At 46.9% G+C, this 21,806-nt stretch overlaps 1 protein-coding gene across 4 annotated transcripts; it reads right to left on the bottom strand.

The window, feature by feature from the left end:
* Window positions 1-1,967: 1,967 nt before the first annotated feature.
* On the bottom strand, window positions 1,968-19,513 carry HAGHL (hydroxyacylglutathione hydrolase like). 4 transcript variants are annotated; one of them, XM_050967306.1, is made up of 9 exons: window positions 19,075-19,513; window positions 17,096-17,231; window positions 12,103-12,167; window positions 10,689-10,806; window positions 7,916-8,027; window positions 7,241-7,344; window positions 5,744-5,845; window positions 5,434-5,513; window positions 1,968-4,816 (listed from the first exon to the last, which is right to left on the bottom strand). In XM_050967306.1, the coding sequence occupies exons 2-9, from the start codon at window positions 17,198-17,200 to the stop codon at window positions 4,651-4,653; spliced, it is 852 nt and encodes a 283-aa protein (XP_050823263.1). In that variant the 5' UTR covers window positions 17,201-17,231; window positions 19,075-19,513; the 3' UTR covers window positions 1,968-4,650. The 4 variants fall into 4 exon arrangements, with proteins under 4 accessions (XP_050823263.1, XP_050823262.1, XP_050823261.1 ...); XM_050967305.1 differs by lacking the exon at window positions 19,075-19,513 and adding an exon at window positions 18,773-18,985; XM_050967304.1 differs by lacking the exon at window positions 19,075-19,513 and adding an exon at window positions 18,285-18,396.
* Between the last annotated feature and the right edge of the window lie 2,293 nt (window positions 19,514-21,806).

Raw genomic sequence — 21,806 nt, 5'->3', positions numbered from 1 at the left:
CACCTTTATGGCCCCAACCCTGCATTCCTTTTCACACCCCCAGTCACACTGGAGTCAGTCAATGCATTTAAGGTACACAGAGAATCCAGGGCTGAGTCGGGTCAACTGTGACATTATTTGGTGGTTCTTGATAAGTCAAAATTTTATCAGTCCTGTACCTGAACAACACATCTGTTATATTTTCACAGCATGAAGTTTTAGGGCTGTGACTCTTAGGACATCATGTTCCAGTTAAAGTTGGGTTAATTGGCTCCTGGTACTCCATTTCCTGCTCCTGGAGTCTAGCTGTGACATCTTTTTCTGTATTTCAAGTAAGCTGAAGGTTTCATAGGCATGGATGGAAGCAGCTTACAAGAGAGAGTGTAAAGTTTAAAACTTGTATTACCTGCTGAACTCTGATCTGAATGAATGGGCAGAAAAACCTGTCATTGGTTTTTTCATGTAAATAGTCTACAGCTGCCTCTGTGAATTAATCTCTCAGTAGCAGAGTTCACTAGTGGATGTTACCTGACACTCAGATGAAGCAAGTGATCTTCAGACAGTATGTTCCACAGCAGGGTTAAACAGGCACTTCTTTTAGTTTCTGAATGACACACAGTACTCAGCATAATTGTGCCTGAATGGTGCCTCTGGCTGCTACTGTAATACAAATATTCAGACCAGAATATTAAGCCTGTGAGAACAGAGAATTGAGGGCAGTAATTTACCAGGAGGAATATCATGGTAGTGAGTATAAAGTCTCTTCATGTTTAACACAAAGCACCAACACATCTTAAGCAAAACTATGTGCTGATCTTATGTGCATTCTGAGAACTCTCCATGTTAAACAGGGTAAAGACCTTTTTATTTCATTTGAGCTCACTATGAATTTCTAATTTCCTACTACATTTCTTTACTTAGTATGGGCTAAGAATTCTTTGACCCTCACTTAACAATGGATTAAGGGATACTTTCAGGTTTGAAAAATTAATACTTCCAGGGACTGTACCTACCACTCCCTGTGGGTTTACAATCACATGTTCCCATATTTAAAAATGCTTCTTCCCCACCCTGCTGGGTGTGAGACCCACAGAGCAAAAGGAAGGTAACTGACTCTAGAGGAAAGTGCTGTGAAGTGCACACAATGTAGAAATTCTCTTCCAGTGAATCATTTTACATATTACTTTCACCCATAATATACATGACTTTAAGCTATTGTCCCTTTAAGTCCCCACACAAAACCCAACAGACCTTCCTGTCACTTTTTGGTTAAACCCTGACCAACAAATTGGGTTTCTTGATAGCTTTTAAGCAGCAAACTCCACTCCACTCCAAGCCATGCCTTGACAAGCTGTTAGAAATCCTCCTTGACGGAGCTTAGGTTCTGGGCCTACAAATGCTTTACGTACATGGCCAACTTTATGCATCCAAGTATCCCACTGAAGTCAATGGGAGTACTCAGGTGTTTAAATGTTAAGCATGCAGATATGGAAGACGGGAGCTCTACACTTCTTGTAAAAGAACATGTTATATGCAACTCAAATTTTGTTCACTTACTGGCTTCATCAAAGCATTGTATCTTTCGCATGCCTGGGTTCCTGCCTTTCAAATAAGATGACATGGGCCTAATGCAGAATAGGGATAATTAGGTAGCCGGGGAGAAAGATGCCATTTCACTTATCTTCTAGCAAAGCAGAGGTTGACTGGCCTTTTGGTGGGACTGAATGTATAATTGAAAATCTCAAACTCTTCCACATTTCAGATCCCTGAAGTATTGATGCTGACCTGTTTCTATTTGTTAGTGTTGGTTCTAAACAGAGCATCAGTTCAAACTAGCAACAGATCTACCTCCACCTTGTCAAAAGCAAAAGTTGTAAGAGACAGTGATTGCCTTTTATACCTGTAAAGAAAAGTCTTTTCTCTTTCTAAAATAATCCAGTGTTTACCAAAAATAAACCCTCAGTAACATGCACAACTGTCAAAGTTAAAAAAAAAACAAAAATCAAAGCTTTATTTAAAGTTGTCATTACAATCTAGTAGCAAATACACTGTGCTTATCTCGCAAGACTCTCACTTTGCTTTTCTCTCCTGTTTTGTAAGTCGGGGGGGACTAGTTTCATGAATACCTTCTCAGGTGTAGTTTTACATATAATATTCTATTAAACCAGTAGATTTTAATTACAGCAAGACACGAATTCTAGAGTTAAATGATGCAATTCCAAATTTAGTACACAAGTGCTATAACTCAAACTCTACTAAAGTGCAAAACACTCAATTTCTATTTGAAATGTGCAATCCTCATTAGGCATATACAAATAAAGTGTTAATTAGCTAGCACAGTGTAAAATTAACCCATTAGTAATCTGCATTTTGTTTTGCTACCCATTTACAAGAGCTAATTCTACACAGCAGTAAAACAATCAGAGTTGTACATTCAGTGGTTGTTAGCAACAAAGTGTGACACATTGGGCAGGGCTACACATGAGTTGTCCTGTGCAAACCTAGCATGGAGACAATTATATGGGTTTATTTTTAAAAAAAAAAAAACCACACTCCTAGCTCACAGTACATAAAAGAAAAATCAGGTCAACTATAATCCAGTGCTAAGAACTATCAAGTTTAAACAGCCGTGTGAAAAGTTTTACAGTAGATGTTTTAGTGGGCCCAATCTGCCTTCCTTTGTGTTCTCATTCACCTGTGTAAAGTAGGTGTAAAATCACTGCCATTTTAATGGAGTAGCATGTACACCTACTGCTGCACTTTGGTGTGAACAGTAACTCAACACAGTGGAGAATGAGGCCTGCTAGTTAATAGTAAACGCTATGGAATCACGCAACAAAGCAACTTGCTCCCTAGAACTGCTCCAGCTAATCAAGGTCTGGATTTTCACAGCTGTTTACAGAGCTACTCTAGATTTTCTGTCAAAGGAAACAATTCTAAATATTGTAATAAACCATGCTGGTGCCTTGCAAACTTAAGAACTATACGCAGTTTTCAGATTTTAAAAAAATTGCAGTATTATTTTTAACAAACTAAAATTGGAAGGCTGACAATTTTTTTAAAAAGCTGAGGTTGATTTTTTACTTAAAAAAAAAATATGGTGATGCAAATACAAGTTCTTCCAAATGTCTTCCCCTTTGCACTGTGTTAAACAGGCATGTGGGAGGGGATGACTCGTTGATGTTCTATAGTAGGAGAAAAGCAGCACAACAGATGCTGCTTACTGACCCAAGGCCCAAATACTGCAGACATGGATGTGCTTAATTTCATGGATGTGAGTAATCCCCTAGTCAATAGCATAGAATTAAAATGTGCATAAATCTGCACAGGCTTTAACTGTGGTTCCTTAATACGCCTCTGCTGGTACAGGGAGCATGTATAAACATATTTTCAGACTAGGAGACATGGGGAGGTGATCCATCAGGCCTTATGCACAAGCAACTTCCAGTGAAGTCTTTCTTTGAAGGACCACAAAACCTGGATTCCAATTTAAAGGATTTTGGGGGGTTAATGTGTTCAGAAGCCCATGATGTGTTCCTAGTAAGTGTTTTGCAAATCCTATAACATTTTGATTTGGGATTATTAAAAAACTAGGTTTTTAAAAAATACTGCTTTTGACAGATATTCCTAAATATTAAGCAAAAAGACAATTCCCCTCCAACCCACTCATTCCAAGTACGCTGCTGCTAGGTTCAGCTTGCTGTGATTAAGAGTGATACATTTTTACCTTCCACACTATAATTCTATTACATTAAACCTTTCCAAGGTGGCAGGGGGCCAGTATCGGCTCCTTGAAAAGATACACTGCTTTATCTACTCTATACATGCAGCTGCCAGATCACACTACAGAGGGCCCATTCACTGCCCGTTTTCATTTTCTGGAGAGAATGGTCTTCAGTTAAGGGGAGGTTGGCACAGAAATCAGCACTTTTAAGTTTCTTAGTTATAGTTTGAGAGAGTCACTGTTGACGAGGACAGCCATGGCTTAGTGCAAAATAAATTTTTCTAATGCTACATTGGTACACAGAATAGTTTTGTTCCATTCAGAGAGCAGCCCCTCCCCCAGTAATTACCAGAATTAAAAATTTTAGATGTTCCCAAAATATCTTGTTTTGAGGAGCAACAAAAGAGCCATTTAAAAACAGAAATAGCTCTGGGCAGAAGCGTTCCACGTAGAACCCTTTCGTTTATCTTTTCAGCTTTCCCTGTTTTCCAGAAGCCCACAGTTTACTTCCAGGTACAAAAGCGAACCTGGTTCTTACATCGCCCCTTTCAAGAGGCAGGGCTCAGAGAATCAGACTATTCTCAGAGGGGTGTAAGAGAGAGGAATTGCTTAGGGTGGTTAACACGTACAGCTAGAAGTGAGGGGATCAAAAGGAGTAAAGAAAAAAAAACTAGGCTGAACAACAAGCCCCACTTCCCAGCAGCGAGGCCCATGCAGTAAGGGAAGCTTCAGCGGCCGAGTCATTTAAAGCCAGACAGGACGCGTCCCTACACAATGTGCTGCAGGGAACAATCCTTGCCCAGCTGGGAGACAGACTGGCCTAACAGGCCTCCCCCATGACGACGATCAGGATACTGCAGTTTGGTAAAAGGCCTTGCCCTCACTGTGGCCTTGGTTGCGTTTATATATTGGCACAAAATAAACGATCCAACAAACCCGGCTGCACTTCACTTCTTCCCCATGAAGGGGCCAAAGAGTCCCCACTCGAACGCCAGCATGGCCTGAGGGGTCAGCCTCTCCTGGGGCTTCTTGAAATTATCCTTCTCTGTGCGGAGAGCTCGCAGCACGTCCACCGGAGCCGCCTTGCCAGTGAATTTCTGCACTGATTCTTCCCTGCAAGTGAAAGCGACACCCATTAGTGTGCCCCGTGCACAGCAGCAAAGGGAAGCAAGACTCGAGGCCAAGTCTAATTTTCTGGGACTCCAGTGGCCACCTGGAGTCTTGTTTTTAGAGACTCCCTTTGGCTTAACACCAGAGTAACAACAGAATCTGGTTGTAGTCTGTCTCCTCCCACCACTCTCACTGATAGGGAGCAGGGAGTCAATGGGCAGGGGCGGGGGGCAGGTATTGTCTTCTGTTATATCCCTGTAGAGGGCTGGCTAGGAATGAGTTATCCTGGACGGGGAGCTAGGGGGAGATGAGCCCCCCCCGCACTCCATCACCCACCCAATGCTTCTCGTACTGGTGGGAGGGCAAAATTTCCCTTCCCCTGTGAGTCACCAAGTGAAAGGTCTTCTGCTGGAAAGCAGGAAAAGCAGCAGCATTCCTAGGCCTGGGGAAAGGGTGCTCCTTTGCTTTGTGCTCTTGGCCAGGTGCGGGACAGGGCAATGCTACCGGGCATCTCCGTTCCTGCGGCTCGCGTGGAGCTCACTATGCCCTCACATTCAACTGGGTCTGCCCGCGAGGCCACGAGTGCCCGGGGATTGCGGGAGGCACAGAATTCTACTCACGAGACCCGCAGAAAGGGATTGTAGTGGAACTCCTCCTGCAGGGTGGAGGGCACCGTGGGCAAGTCTTCATCGTCTCGGAGCTGGGGAAAAACCACAGACTCGTTCAGCGAATGGAGGACCGTCCCCAGCACTGAGCTCACGGAGAATATCAGAGGCAGATGCTTAGAGGCTCCTACACATTATGGGGACAGGCACCTTAAACACACAGACCAATAAGAGGGGCAACAAATCTAGCGTTCACAGAACTCAACATTCATTCCAGCCTCCCCTTCCCACGGGGACTCTCCGCTTCGGAAGGGGAAACACCTACTTTTGCCCAAGCGAGTTTCTTTTTCACACTCTCGTTCTCCGGTTCCACTTTCAAAGCAAACTTGAGATTCCTCACAGTGTACTCGTGCCCACAGAACACTTTCTGCAACGCAAACGAGACAATGCACCTTTATGACCTACACATCCCCCTGGGTGTGGTACCTCCTCACCCAGCATAGCGCCTCTGGAGCGGCATCCCAGTGGCAGAGACCCTAGGTGGGCTCTGGGGGACTAGCGTTCCTTCCCTCCTGTAGAGGAGCCTGGATCTGGAACTCCCTCAGCCAAAGCCACAGGCTGCTGGTCTTCAGGGTGCAGTGCAGAGCTCCACTGCTTGGCCTTGGGGAGAGATTCTGGAGGGCTCTTCTCTCTAGTGGGCTGGGGGTCCTACCAGGGGAGGATGCATTTAATGCATGTGGTTTGCCCACTGCAATTAATGCAGGGGGAAGCAGCTGCCTGGGGAGAGTCTGGGCCTAATAACCTTAGTCACAGTGTCTAGGAATGATCTGGGCGGAGCTCTCTGGCTTGTGTTACGTAGGAGGTTAGACTAGATTATCACCGTGGTCCCTCTGACCTTGGAATCTATCACTCATGCTGAAGGGACGGTGGGAAGTAGACACTTCTGGAGAGTTCTGGGCCCAGTCCCCACACTCATGGAGCAGCTCCTGCTGAAGGGAGTGGCCAGAAGTAGCTGAGCAGAGCACACATCTCCCTCAGGACTCATCCCAGTCTCCTGGGGGAGACCAGCCGCCTTGGGTCAGGTCTCCACAGTCACAGAACAGCTCACAGTTGCAAGGGAGCCTGCGGAGGGGTATGCAGCCCTGGCCCAACTGGCTGACAGTGAAAAGGCCAGGTCACCTTAGACTCATAGACTCATAGGTCAGAAGGGACCAATCTGATCATCTAGTCTGACCTCCTGCACAAGGCAGGCCACAGAACCCCACCCATCCAATTTTATACAACCCCTATCCCAGGACCGAGTTATTGAAATCCTCAAAAATGGTTTGAAGACCTCAAGCTGCAGAGACACCACCAGCAAGCGACCCGTGCCCCACGCCGCAGGGGAAGGCGAAAAACCTCCAGGGCACCTGCCAATCCGCCCTGGAGGAAAATTCCTTCCCGACCCCAAATATGGCGATCAGCTAAACCCTGAGCATGTGGGCCTGGAGAGCTTGTCCTCTAGGCCTACAAGCCCCGGAAATTGGCCAGAGGTGCCCAAAGCAGAGAAGCCACCCAGCTACAATCTCACAACATCAAATCCACACTGTGGCCATTCCAGTCACAGAGTGGCATTTGGGCAACATGTCAAATTGCAAAAGGCTGGTGGCCAGCCAGAGAAAATCCGGACAGTGCAGGTTGCTCAGGCAGATTGAGAAGCCTGTTGGCGCCCACGCGCTGAGGGCATAAAGCTCTGGCCTGCCTGCTCTGAGACACAGAAATGGAGATGAACGGAAATAGGGGAGAGGGCCCATGCACCCCCTGAAATAGGTGCAACACTCACAGTGTGCTTCGGCAAAGCACCCAGGATTTCAGTCAAGTTCTTGTACATCTGCTCAGCCGTCCCTTCAAAGAACTTCCCACAGCCACCAATGAACAAGGTGTCACCTGCGCAGGGAAACACGTCACCTTATTTGGGGGAGGGCACGGAGGTTCTGCCTGCAGGGCAGGCGAGTGGCATGTAGCCAGGGGCTGATGCCTGGGGGAAGCCCACCCTGCTGTTGTATCTGTGCTGAGGGTGAACAGGACTTTACTCCCCAGGGCTGGGAGTCAGGCACTTTTTGCTGGTCTAGTGGGCAGGGCACCTATTCCTACCTCTGCCACAGGCTTCCTCTCTGCTCTTGGGCAAGTCACTTAGGCATATAAATACCCCAGAGGATCTGGACCTCTGGGCTACAGTTCCCCCATCTAAACAATGCAGATAACAGCTCTGCCCTGACCCTGCAGAGTTAGGGGCCAGATAAGGGCCTAGACAGATACCACTTAAAAGGAAAACAAATCGCACCTTGCTCAGGCTTACTCTTAAAATGATAGTCCCATGCGGATTGCAGAGGAATCTAAAGGATTCTGGGTAGAATAGTAGTCTAATGATAAGTCCCCCCACGTAGCTCATTCAAACAGATCCCCATCAGAGACTGATACTTTTCAGCTCCTGCTGGCTTCTCAATAAGGTACTGAATACCTGAAAAGAGGGCTGGAGCATCTGGGGAGTTCTCTTCCCACATGAAATAACACATATGGCCTGATGTATGGCACGGCGTGAACAGGCACTTCACGTTAATATCTCCGAACTGCAGAGAAAAAGGGGCAATCCAGGTTGGTAAGACACAAGGGATTTCCATTGTTGGTATTATTACTGAACTTAAGGACCCTACTCAAGGACCGGAACCTCACTGGGTGCTACATAAACACAGAGCAAAGAGATGGTCCCTGCCCCAAAGAGCTTCCTAACAAAGCAATATGGACTTCCCTTCTTCATGACATGATGCTACAGCAAATCAGGTTACTTCCACCCCCGCCAGGATCTGCTAGCCAATGTTTTTCAGAATCATAGACATTTAGGGTTGGAAGAGAACTCAGGAGGTCATCTAGTCCAACCCCCTGCTCAAAGCAGGGCCAACCCCAACTAAATCATCCCAGCCAGGGCTTTGTCAAGCCTGATCTTAAAAACCTCTAAGGAAGGAGATTCCCCCACCTCCCTAGGGAACCCATTCCAGTGCTTCACCACCCTCCTAGTGAAAAAGTTTTTCCTAATAGCCAACCTAAACCTCCCCCACTGCAACTTGAGACCATTAGTCCTTGTTCTGTCATTTGCCACCACTGAGAGCAGCCGAGCCCCATCCTCTTAGGAACTCCCCTTCAGATAGTTGAAGGCTGCTATCAAATCCCGCCTCAATCGTCTCTTCTGCAAACTAAACAATCCCAGTTCCCTCAGCCTCTCCTCGTAAGTCATGTGCCCCAGCCCCCCAATCATTTTCATTGCCCTCCACAGGACTCTCCCCAATTTGTCCACATCCCTTCTGTAGTGGGGGGACCAAAACTGGACACAATACTCCAGATGTGGCCTCACCAGCACCTAATAGAGGAGAATAATCACTTCCCTTGGTATGCTGGCAATGCTCCTACTAATACAGCCCAATTTGCCATTGGCCTTCATGCAGGGCTGACTCCAGGCACCAGCCCAGCAAGCAGCTGCTTGGGGCGGCCAATGGCGAGGAGCGACACGTCTGGGTCTTCGGCAGCGTGTCCCTCACTCCCTCTTGGAGCAAACGACCAGCCACCAAATTGCCACCGAAGACTGAAGCAGCAGCGGTAGAGCTGCAGATCGTGATCGCGGCTTTTTATTAATTATTATTATTATTTTTGCTGCTTGGAGCAGCAAAAACCCTGGAGCCAGCCCTGCCTTCTTGGCAACAAGGGCACACTGCTGACTCATATCCAGCTTCTTGTCCACTGAAATCCCCAGGTCTTTTTCTGCAGAGCGGCCGCTTAGCCAGTCGGTCCCCAGCCTGTGGCAGTGCCTGGGATTCTTCCGTCCTAAGTGCAGGACTCTGCACTTGTCCTTGTTGAACCCCACAAGGTTTCTTTTGGCCCAATCCTCCAGTTTGTCTAGGTCCCTCTGGACTCTATTGCTACCCCTCCAGCATATCTACCTCTCCCCCAAGCTTAGAATCATCTGCGAACTTGCTGAGGGTGCAATTAATCCCTGTCACTCACCCTTACCGCCAATAAAAAGTGGGGGGCCATGACCCCTGCCTCCCTCATGTTCTGGCACCCCTGCCCCTCCCTCACCTCAATAACTAGATGACTCATGATGGAAATGGGGCAATCAAAAGATAAATTCCCAAAGACAGACATGTAAGAATATTTTCCACGTTCACCAGCTGCTAATGCCAAAGACGATGCAGGACAATAAGTGACAATTATGCTTAGTATTTATAAGGCATTTTTCCTCTTCTTGGCATTTCACCAACAAGACAAATATTAGCAAATTAAGATTCACAACAGACAGATATTATTCCTGTGTTACACGTGGGGAAATTTAGATTAGGAATTGGTAGTTTCTGGCTCACAGGCCTGTGCTCACGTCCACCCCAGAGTATATAAGGCTAGCTATGAAGTTTGTCCACAGCATCTATTTGAACAAAGACAGGCGGCTAAATTTCTGGCTCTTTGTTGACTGGCAATGTTCAGATCTAGGAGTTTGGTTCAATCTGTTTCAAAGAAAGGGGTCATTTGTAAAATTCAGATCCGCATTTGGATTTCAAAGAGTCCCAGAGCAAAGCTTTCCAGCAGAGACTATCATGTGGATTTATTACCTTGGGAAAATGCTACCATCTACTGGCTATTTGTTCAAAATGAGAATCTGCTGCAGAGAAAGCTGGCAGCAATATACCAGGGAAGGTTTTTGATGCTGGATCCTAGCGCCGTCCCTCTTGCAGCAATCCCAGAGATTCCCATGCACACCAGAGCAGAAACAGACCTAAATGAATTAGTAGTTGGTCTCCGGGAGCAACTGACAGGCAGTAGCTGTAATTTTTAGCTTCCTCACTGTTCCCCCAGCCACAGTAGTGGGTTACACAGCAGGAAAAACCAAAGACATTAAGAGTGTGTGTAGTGGAAGCATGGACTGAATCCTTCCCTTGGTTACACCCCTACAATCTCATGCACATTCAACCCAGGGCAAGCAAAGGACTCTCTCTCTCGCTCTCAATCTGGTCCTCGTTCTCACACTGACTCACTGCAGGTCTTTGGGCACATCACTTCCCAGCTCTGTCCTTCACCATTGCCCTCAGTAAAACCGGGATCCTGACACCGACCGCCCTGCCAGGGCTCAGGACGTGTCATTCAATCACGCGTGTAAAGAGCTTTGAGATGCGGGGGGGAGGAAGAGGGGTGTTAAGTGAGACAAGAGCAACAACAACATTAATAATAAATCTCCAGTCTTGTACCTTTAACTCCTCGTTGTGAGTCACCTTGTGCGTCAAGGCTCCAATCCGCTCATCCGCCCCATACACCTGCAGCTCCGGATACACCTTAGCCAGTTCTTCGTTTCCTCGAGCGTGGTCCCTTCACAGGCAGGGAGTGAGGTTAGCATCTCCACAATACACTCGGCATTTACGGATACCCCAGAGGAAAGGGGAGGGCAAAACGAGTCTCGGGCTCCTGCATCATTGTAACCCTAGTGCCGCGGGGACAGCCCTGGTGTGTGTTGTGACACGAAAGATACCGTGACTCAAGATTTCAGAGCATGGAAAAGGGCCACCTGACATTCTGGAACAGGACACAACTTATCCATCTGGGAGCACAGCAGCCCAATAGAACTGTTCTGCATTCGGGACCCAAAACTGGGGAGCACCGAGAGCGCTCGGCTTCCACCACGCAGGATCAGGTCCCTTGATATCGCACAGATCACAGTGTGTTGCTGTCATGTCTTAAAGAGCAGGGATTTCTGCACAGATCTTCCCCCGAGCCTCATGCACTCTGATAAGAATACTAAGAACATAAGAAAGGCCACACTGGCTCAGACCAAAGGTCCATCAATCTAGTCCAGTGTCTTGTCTCCCGACATTGGCTTCAGAGGGAATGAACAGAACAGGGCAATTATCAAATGATCCATCCCATCGTCCAGTCCTAGCTTTTGGCAGTTACGAGGTTTAGGCAGGGCCACCCAGAGGATTCAGGGTGCCTGGGGCAAAGCAGGGGAGAGGACATAAAAAAGGTGCCACCCACTGCGGCGCTTGTACTCACCGGGTGGCGCTCCGAGTCCTTCACTCGCTCCACGTCTTCGACAGCACTGAAGGGCCCGCCGCCGAAGACTCGGACCGCCACCGGGTGAGTAGGCAGGGAAGGGATTCTCGGCCAGGGCTCATGGGGCCCCTGCGGGGCCTGGGGCAAATAGCCCCACTCCCAACCCCGCCAGGTGGCCCTGGGTTTAGGACACCTGAAGTATGGGGTTGCATCCCCAGCCATCTTGGCTAATAGCCATTGACAGACCCATCCCTCACAATACCCCGGCAACAAGTGCCACAGATTGACTGTGTCTTGTGTGAAGAAGTACTTCGCTGTGTGTGTTTTAAACCTGCTTCCTGTTAATTTTATCGGGTGACCCCTGGTTCTTGTGTTACGCGCAAGGGTAAATAACACTTCCTTAGTCACTTTCTCCTATCATTTGTGATTTTATAGACCTCTGTCATATCCCCCCCCCCTTAGTCATCTCTTTTCTAAGCTGAACAGCTGCAGGCTTTTTAATCTCTCCTCATATGGAAGCTGTTCCATATCTGTAATCATATTTCTTGCCCTTCTCTGTACCTTTTCCATTTCTAACATAGAACACTGTACCCCTTTACTCTCTACAGCACTTACCAATGGTGATGGGTGGTCAGAACTGCTTTAAGAGTAACGCCTTCTTTTCTGACAATTTCTAGTAACTAAAATGGGAGGGAAAAAAGTCATGTCAAAGAGCATCGATTTAAAAAAGATTCCAGCTACTAACCTGTGTCAGAAAGTTAATCATTAAAGCCCCTAAAGTCAATCTTGGAAGCCCTGTTGCTCTCTGAAACATGATTCTGCAAAACTAGCATCATGCAGATCTCCCAGTGACTTCAGGTTATGCGTGAACAGATCACATTTGAAGAGGCAGCCCTGCAAACTCACCCTGTGATTGGAATACCACCTGGTGACGGAAAGGCAGCATAAAAAACATCTGACACACAAAAAGCCACATGTACAAGAAACAAGGTGCAGCCTCTTGGGATGGGTTTTCATGCAACATAGTATTAACTGTTGTTAAATGCTATTTAATTTATAAATCAGAACCCAGTGTCAGTGAGAGAGGTAAGTGATGGATATTTTTCTTATATGAAAGAGGTAACCAGAACAGTAGGTCTCTGCCTGGCATTTTGAACGTGAGCAAATAATACTATCCCCAGCTCCTGACTCTCCCTCTCCTGGGAATAAAAAGAAGCCCTTAGTGCATCATTATCTTCCTATCACTGGGAGCTTCCATAAACTCTTTTGAGATGTCACAAACTCAGCCCATTTCTGGTAGGATCTTTAAGCACGATGCCTTCAGGAGTTCCCTAGAACATGTGGGAAATCACTCTGATCAGAGACAGATCGGGAAAACTCACACTACACCACTGGAACTCCAACTGCAAATACGCCCCTATTTTGAATCCCCCCTTCCAAATATTCCCAGTATTGATACTGACAGGAATTCCTACCAATTGGGAGATTGTGATATTGGCTTCCACTCATTTAAAAGCACTTTATAGCCCAATTTGTATAAGTGTGTGCACAAAACTGTATGCATGACATCTGCACGTGCAATCACAGCATCTCCAGGCACAAATTATGTGCATGCCTTTTCACATCTGCAAATAGGTAAGTCTGGCCTTTGGTTATTTGCATCATTTTGGTCTGATTAAGAGTCAAACTGTGATCAAAAAGGATGCAGGGCACAGGAAGGGTGCAAAGGGCAACCCAACTGCAGGAGAGAAAGGACTGCCTAGAGGCAGCGATGCTATTAGTATGACCACCCCAAAGGTGATGAGGACGTGAGGCATAGCCCCACTGTCTCTCACCCCAACCAGCACAGCCAGCCAGCCAGCCCTGGAGAGGAATGCACCCTGCACCCCTTTTAGGGATATAGTAGCAGCCATACTCCCCCATGCTCCCTGGAGGCATCATTCTTCCAGAGCCTATCAGAAATGGAGACAGATCCTCCCCCCTGCCCAGCCAGTGACTGTATTTGATGGCCAGGCTGGCAGTGGATGAAATGAGGCAGATGCAAGCTGGGTTGCTATAAACGGATGCTTTTTCCATGCTGCTAAACCCAGTAGCTCCAACCTGCTGCACCACGATTAGCTGCCAGTCCCAAGCCAGCTAAAGCAGGGAGAGTTGAGCACAAGACTAACTCCTAGCAAAAACAAAAACAAAAAAAACCCAAACTCTTCACTGGTTATAGAAACAGAACCAGGCTGCCATTCCGGTGGCAAGGAACACTACCAACCCCTCGTGCTGCATGAAGCCTCCTGGTGGAAGGCAGTCTCTGGAAGCTCGATGCTATTAGCAAGAAAACACTTCAGAGTTGGCAAGTGGAATGCAATCGCAGAGATCACAAGGGAGATGGACAACTATAGACTCGAAATCAGTGAGAGAGGAGCGACAGGTGTGGATAAGAAGGGCGTCAAGCAAGAGGAGACAGTTCTGCTTGGCTCAGAACACAGCACCACCACCACACGGAGCAGCGCTCAATACAACAGATTCTGTGGGGAAAAAAAATCATTCCTCAACTGCAGTCTATTAACCAGTGCAACATAGACGCCAAACTCCAAACCAGAGGCCTAAAGATATCAATCAGTGCCCCCACTCCAAGGAACACAGCGATGACGATAAGGAGAAGTTCTACAATTGTCTATGCTGTGGGATTGACAGAATACCCAAACGTGACTTACTCCTGGTCACGGGTGACTTTAATGCTAGAGTAGGATGTGATAACCAAGGTATGGAAAGAACAACAGGGAAGCGTGGGCTGGGAACCATTAACCAAAATCGCAAGAGACTCATTGAACTGTGTCTTGCAAGTAGCCCTAACCCTCACAAAGACATACATGAAGACACGTGCAATTTGTCAGATGGCAAAATGAAAAATCAGATTGACCACAACTGCATTAGCTGAAGACGCAGGTAATCTGTCCAAGACCTAAGGATATACTGAGCAGCAGATGTTCACAGCAACCAAAATCTTTGCAATGCTAAACCAAAATTAAAACAGAGGAAGATCAACTTTAAACAGAAAGTGGTAAAGAAAAGCAACAGTACAAAACTGGAAACAAAGAGTCCCATGAGAAATTCCGGTGTGAACTAAGGAACAGATTGCAGGCACTGACAGAGGCAGGGAAAGGTGATACACAGAATAGGCCTGAAGAAAAACGGGCAGCACTCAGAGACAATGTGATTCAAGCTGTACCAGTAACAGCTGGATATCAACACACACAGAGCAAGAACTGGATAAGCCAAGAGACGTGGGTCTCAGCAAGGAAAGAAAAATAATCAAAGGAAAACTCCTGAATTCTAAGACGAACAAACTATTGGGAAACATAAAGGAAGAGTATAAGAAATCAGACAAAGCAGCGAAAAGCAGCTGAATGAGAGAGAAACAGAGATATGTTGAAGACCTAGCAGCAGAAGCTGCTGCTTTGATAGGAAACCACAGAGCCACTTATCAAGTGACTAAAACCCTGTGTGGAAATTTCAAAACAGGACATGGGCCAATAAAAAGCAAAGACCGAAGAAGGCTTACAACTGAGGAAGAACCGAAAAGCAGATAGGCTGAGGCTGAGGATTTCAAAGAAATCCTCAACAGACCCAGCTCCACTTCAGCATCCGATGTTGATGAAATACACAGACCTGATCAACTTGACTTTAGCATCAGTCACTAGAGAAATGTCAGAAGTAGAGGCTGCAATCACAAAGCTGAAAAGACACAAAGCAGCAAGAGATGATCAAATTCCAGCAGAAATGCTCAGTGTAGTTGATACCACCTTCCTAACAAAACTGACAGAGCTGTTCAACCAAGTTTGGGAAAAAAAGACCCCTCCTGACCAGTGGAAACCTGGAATCATTGTCAGAATACCCCAAAAGGGTGATCTTACTGATTGTAACACCTGGAGAGGAGCTGCAGGGAAAGCCTTCTGCAGCGATACTACACAGGATGAAAGAGGCAGTGGATGCAAAGATTACGGAAGGCCAGGCTGGATTCAGGCCCGAGAGATCCTGTATAGATCAGATATTCACACTAAGGACCATCACAGAGGAATGTGTAGAATGGCAATCTCCCCTCTTCGTCAATTGCATTGATTTTCAAAAGCCTGCACAAGACTGTGGAATATTCTTCAATCCTACGGAATCCTGGCTGAAGCTGTCAAGATCATCAAGGAAGTGATTTCCCTTAGTACTTGCAGTATTTATCCCTTTAGCGTAAAGAACGCAGCACATGTGGAGATGGATCACAGACCCAGACCACCCGATGAACTCTGCCTGGATGGAGCTCTGAACTACTGATTTCTGCACTGGAGCAAGGATCAGCCTACCTGGTGCTCAATGCAGAATGGAGGCTTCTCTTATCAGAAGGTGCATCTGCACAGCTATAAAAGATCTGTGGCACAGCCGCCCTGACTCAGCTGACTTGGGCTAGCAGGGTTCTGGCTGCGGGGCTAAAAATTGCAATGTAGATGTCCAGACTTGGGCTGGAGCCCAAGCTCGGAGACCTTATGAAGGGGGAGGGTCCCAGAGCCCAGGCTCCAGCCTGAGCCCAAATGTCTACTCTGCAGTTTTTAGTCCCACTGCCCGAGGAAATTGACCCAGGCTCTGACACCTGGTGCCCCAGGTTTTTATTTACCGTGTTGATAAAAACAGATCCCCACATTTCCATTTCGTCATTAATGCTGTTTGTTTGTTTTTGTGCCTCCAAAGCTCCCAAATCACAAGTCAGGCCTCAAAAATCATGAGATTGTTTTTAAAACAGATCTTTAAGCCAGTCAAATACTTTTAATAAAATAATTTGTTAAAAACAACTAATAATTTAAAAACTACTTTGGGATTTTTCTCTTTGCCTCCTGGTTTGTGAGACTCTAGGGTCAGATTTTCAAGCCCTTCCCCAAACATGAAGAGGACTAGAAGTTTTCATTTAAAAAACAATTAAGCTGAAATTCTCACATAATGATACGACTTCAGCAGCATCACTCCAAAAACCTAGTCTTGCCAGGCCCACAATAAAAATCACAAGAGTTGGCAACACTGCATTTTGGATAATGAAACAGGCCAGTTTCACATTTGTTTCTAGTCAGTTTCATTTTCTATCCTCTCCACTAGCACAAGACTGTTCTTGTGTTTGGGTGTCCTGCTCTGCAAGGCAAAGTGTGAATCAAGAAAATCAAAACAAACATTTTCACTTAAATTTAAAAAAATATATCATTTAAGGTACTTGTTTGTTTTAGGTTTGTGCAGCACCTGGCACAACAGGACCCAATGGGACTGGGAACTTTAGGCACTATCGCAATATACACATTTAATAAATACAGTTGCTTCTTGTTTTTTCCTGACAGTAATTTTCCATTGAGCTCAGCCCTGCTGCAGGCATCCAACCTGGAATAATTAGCTTCCACAGCTCTTATTTTGTGTGTCACTGTGTGCTCCTAGGGGAAGCCAAACTAACACAACACTAACCATTCTCAGAGCTCTACATTCCTTCCTTTAGGTCTACAAACAAGCCAGCCTGCTCTGAACAGAAGTCTCAAGCCAGGACCAGCTGTTCTTTAACTTCAAGGCTTTAAGTAGCAAAATTCCGAGTTACCCTCTTGGGAACAGCTGCGTCCACTACAACTGCTTCCTTGGTGTTTTCTTCAATGACCAAGTACATGTAGTTATCTTCCAAGACTGAAATCACTTTGACCTTCATAGTCCCAGGGTTGTGAAGCTACACATGGGAGCTGTAAGGGAAATTACATTATTTTAGAACCATCCCATACAATTAAAAAAAAAATCTATCCAGCAGCATCAGAAACATTTAGAACAAGGTAGAGAGCAGCACCATAACAGCTCCAATCCCAGCCCTCCTGCGTCTGTTTGCACAGGCTCCACCTGTGCAAACAAGCCCAGGACCCTGACTTACTGGGACAGGTGCAACTCACCTATGGAGAACAGCTCTTTACCTCTTGTTCTGCTCCATTCCCCTTGTAAATCGACAACACTGTGGTAACACAAGCCCAGCTAACAGTTCCCATTGAGCTCATCTCATGTTTAATCCAGCTGAACTCACTGTTTTCTCTCTAATTTGGGCTTTCTGGGGATTGTGAACATCCAAACTGCTGGACACAAATGCCTCAGGACTCAGAAAACTGGTCCACGTGGAAGGATCAGTCTAGTCTGGTTGAAGGCAGGGGAGTCACAGGTGGACCACGGGCCAAAGCCGGACCACCAGGCACTTTTGAACAGACCCTGAAATCTTTTTATTTACTTACTATCATTACTGGGGGAGGGGGAGTGTAAATGATTTTCTCTGGGGCCTGGACCTTGACCAAGAAATTTGGACTTTGACAAACCCTCATTGACTACACCTGGTTTAAGGTCTCAGTTTAGAGCTGAGTTGCAGCCACTCCTAATACACCTGTTCCCAGGAGGGGCCCCGGGCTATCTGACAATGAGTTCCCAGAATACAGGGTGGGAGAATTAATTAGACACATGACAGCCTCAGCCCAGGTGCAAAGCATCCCCCATCCCCGTGTGAACCTCCCCCACCCCCACCCAAACCCTGGTGCAAATCGCCCCCCCATGTGAAAATCACCGGGCCCCCACATGACGACCACCTCCTCTACCCATGTGCAAATTAACCAGCTGTCTGCTAGTGTCCCCCCCCGCCCACGTGCACCCCCTTTCACACGCGTGTGCAACGGACACCCCCTCCCCCCGTGCAAACCCAGCCCCGCTCGCGGGTGATCGCTGCAGCCCCGGCCCCAGAGCCCGCCGCGCCCAGGGTTCGGTACCTGCTCGGGGCGGGGAGCTCCCTTCTCCGGGGCCCGGGGGACCGGGCAGGCTGCGGGGACCGGGAGGGCCCGGCCGGCGGCTCGGAGCGTAGCCCTGTCACTGTGCGCCAGGGACCGCCCCTGGGCCCGGAGCCAGCGAGCAGCACCGGCCGCCTCCATCCCCGGCAGTCCGCCAGTCCCACCTCCCGGCCCGGGGATCAGGGCCCCAGCCCGAGCCCCGCGGTCCTGCCCATCACCTGCACTTGGCCCGGGTGCAACCTTGCAAACAGCTACCGCCCGTTCTCCTGCGCTGCCCGGGCACCATGTGCACGACACCAGCAGCAGCTGCCTGCTTCTGGGGCTGCGGGGGCTGCACGGCCTGCGGGGGGGCCGGCAGCAATTACCCTCCCCCCCGCTTGACCCTCCTCTTCCTCTCTCAACCCCCCCAGCCACTGCCCAGCAGCCCAAATCCCTGGCCCAGGAGTACCCCCCCCAATTCCCCTGCTTACCTTACCCCTGCCTGGTGGCAGTCTTGCCCTCAGGTGCCAGGTGTGTCCTAGCCGCCAGCAGGTGAGGGCCCAGCCTGCGGCACGCTGCCCATGCAGAGCGGGCACGGGATGCTGGTTGTGGCAGGCTCCCAACCCTGAGGTGACTAGCTGCCAGTTACTGGAGCCCTGCAAGTGCTGCCGCATCTGCATGCAGCAAGCCCCCCCCCAGTAAATTACATCTCTTGACCAGCAGCCAGCAGGAGAGTAGAGAAATGTGCCAGATTGTCAAATCCTGGCCTGCTGGCAAGCCTGTGTCCCCGTACCTGCTTAAAAGCCATGGCCTGGGGGGGCCCACATGGCTCTGCAGCCCATGCTGTCATGGTAGGGTCAAGGGGAAAAGCCATTTGACCTCACACTGGTGGCTGATTCTTCCAGGCCTCACCTCAGGACAGCTGTGTCACCTCACCTCATCATTTCCTCCCATCAGTACCCATCTGTAAAAGGCAGAAATGTTAAATCCTCCACCATGTACCTGATCCCCTTAGCCCAATCCCTTCCAGCTACACTGGGATGGCCTGGCAGTGGGCAGCAAAACAATTTTGGGGGGAGGAGAGGGAGGGTCTTAAAATACTTTCAGTCCTCTGTGTGTGTCATAAACAGATAGTTAAGGGTTAATGTCTCTTTTACCTGTAAAGGGTTAAGAAGCTCAATAAACCTGGCTGACACCAGACCAGAGAACGAATAGGAGGACAAGATACTTTCAAATCTTGGTGGAGGGAAGTCTTTCTTTTTGCTTTTTGTTTTGGGGGTTGTTCGCTCTTGGGACTAAGAGGGACCAGAGGTACATCTAGACTCTCCAAATCTTTCTGAATCAGTCTTTCATGTGTCAAAATTGTAAGTAATAGCCAGGCAAGGGGGTTTAGTCTTATGTTTGTTTTCTCAACTTGTAAATGTTTCTTTTTGATGGAAGGATTTTTACCTCTGTTTGCTGTAACTTTGAATCTAAGGCTGGGGGGGGGTCCCTCTGGTCTATATGAATCTGAGTACCCTGTAAAGCATTTTCCATCCTGATTTTACAGAGAAAATGTTTATCTTTTCTTTCTTTAATTAAAAGTTTTCTTTTTAAGAATCTGATTGATTTTCCTTGTTTTAAGATCCAACGGGATTGGGTCTGAACTCACCAGGGATTGGTGGAGGGAAAGGAGGGGGGATGGTTAATTCCTCCTTGTTTTAAGATCCAAGGAGTTTAAATCTGTGTTCACCAGGGAATTGGTGAAGCCTCTCAAGGCAATCCAGGGAGGGGAAAGTCTGGGGGGGGGGGAACAGGCAGTGTGCCAGACATTGAATTTCTGGCTGGTGGCAGCGTACCAGATCTAAGCTAGTAATTAAGCTTAGAAGTGTTCATGCAGGTCCCCACATTTGCACTCTAAAGTTCAAAGTGGGGAAAGAAACCTTGACAGTGTGCCATGGAGAGGAAAAGAAACCTCAACCTTCTCCCCTCAGCCTCAGCTTCTCCCACCCACCAACCACTTATCAACATAACCAGCTTGAAGCAGCAACCGTGCTGCTGGCAGCTTGCCGAAGCAAATGCAAAGGTTTTTGCACGTACAAAGAGCTTTCAACCCTGCGGTCACATCATGTTATACAGCCCCATTTTACAGTTGGGGAAACTGAGGCAGAAGCTGAGTGCATTGACTCTCTTTTTACTTCATATTTATACAGCACCTAGCGCAATAGGGTCCTAAATCCCTGCTTGGAGCCCTCAAGCATTACAGTACTACAAATAAATAGTAATTAATGGCTTGTCCATGTCAAACAAAAAGGCTGGGACAGGGCCAAGCCTAGAACTCAGATCTCCTGAGGCCAGGGCGGGATTAAGGTATAAAATAACTAAGCTACAGTTAAGAGCCTTGCAATACGAGGGGCCTCTAAAAAAGAAAAAAACTGACTCCATTTCAGATTTTATCAAAATCAGTTGATAAATAAAGTAGATATGGGAAAAAGAAGATTCACTCTAAATACATTTTCGTTCAAATATGACAAAAATATAGACATTATTGACATGCGAGAGGCCAGGTCTGAGGGGAAAAAAAAAGATAAAAGCACTTGTAAAATTAGTATTTCTATGAGTAAGTCTGCTATCAGTCTCCTAAGGCAGCATTTTATTGGCCAGTTGCTACTGGTAAAATTCTGACTGTGCCTTCATAATTTATGAAAATAAATAATCTCACTGCTGATAAAATCTGGAAAAATGTGAGATTGGAGTTGGCAGTGTCGTGAAGCAATCCTGCCAAGTTCATACTCATGTTAGCATGTTCTTTCTTCTTTTGATCTGTACATACATACAACTGTGTATTTTAGTGTGCATGCTTCATGTGCTAGCCATGCTTCACATGGCTGAGTTTGCAGATGATCGTCTTATGGACTTGGGTCGAGTGGATCTTGAGGAGGATAAATTTGTGTTGGCTTCCCTCCGTCAGTTTTAGGAATCTTCACAGTAAATATCAAAGAATGCTGACCAAAGGATACACAGAGGATTTTGAGAGAAGTGAAGGAAGAGATATATATATATATATATATATATATCAACACATTCTGAGTACTTGGTGAGCAAGTTATTTCAAACTATCTGCATATATGATTTATAGGCTATTAAAGCCTATAATACTCATTATATTTGCCTCAGGAGAAAGCCACTTTCTCAATGCCTGTCTGGAAATTACCAGTCTTTTTTCTGGTAAATTCTTTCTTTCTCTTTCACACATCTAGCTTGTTGTCCCTGTGTGTGTCCGAGGTGTTTACTCAAGATTGATTAGTGGTCCTTGCGGAGACAGAGGATAGAGAAGTGAATGTGAAGAGAGATGTCTACCTAGAAAAAAGACTGGGATTTTCTGCTCGGCAGGTTTGGAGCATGCAAGATAATATTTTATTATAGGTAGTATGCTATGTAAAAATTCTTATATAGACTTATAAATCACACATCATATGCATAATACATTGTATTTTTATAGTATGGCAAAAGAAAAATCCCAACAATTCATTGTTTCGTAGCAAA

The sequence above is a fragment of the Gopherus flavomarginatus genome, chromosome 9 (assembly GCF_025201925.1).
Source record: "Gopherus flavomarginatus isolate rGopFla2 chromosome 9, rGopFla2.mat.asm, whole genome shotgun sequence".
In the NCBI taxonomy this organism is placed as follows: Eukaryota; Metazoa; Chordata; order Testudines; family Testudinidae; genus Gopherus; species Gopherus flavomarginatus.
This window is presented reverse-complemented; position numbering and strand designations above follow the sequence as displayed.

Excerpts from the sequence above, each read along its gene's own strand:
- HAGHL (XM_050967306.1), bottom strand. The coding sequence starts at position 17,200 with ATGAAGGTCAAAGTGATTTCAGTCTTGGAAGATAACTACATGTACTTG. Across the intron at positions 12,168-17,095 it reads ACGCAGCTGTTCCCAAGAGG|TTACTAGAAATTGTCAGAAA; the intron begins GTAACTCGGAAT and ends CTCCCATTTTAG. Across the intron at positions 8,028-10,688 it reads CTCACAACGAGGAGTTAAAG|TTCGGAGATATTAACGTGAA; the intron begins GTACAAGACTGG and ends TTTTCTCTGCAG.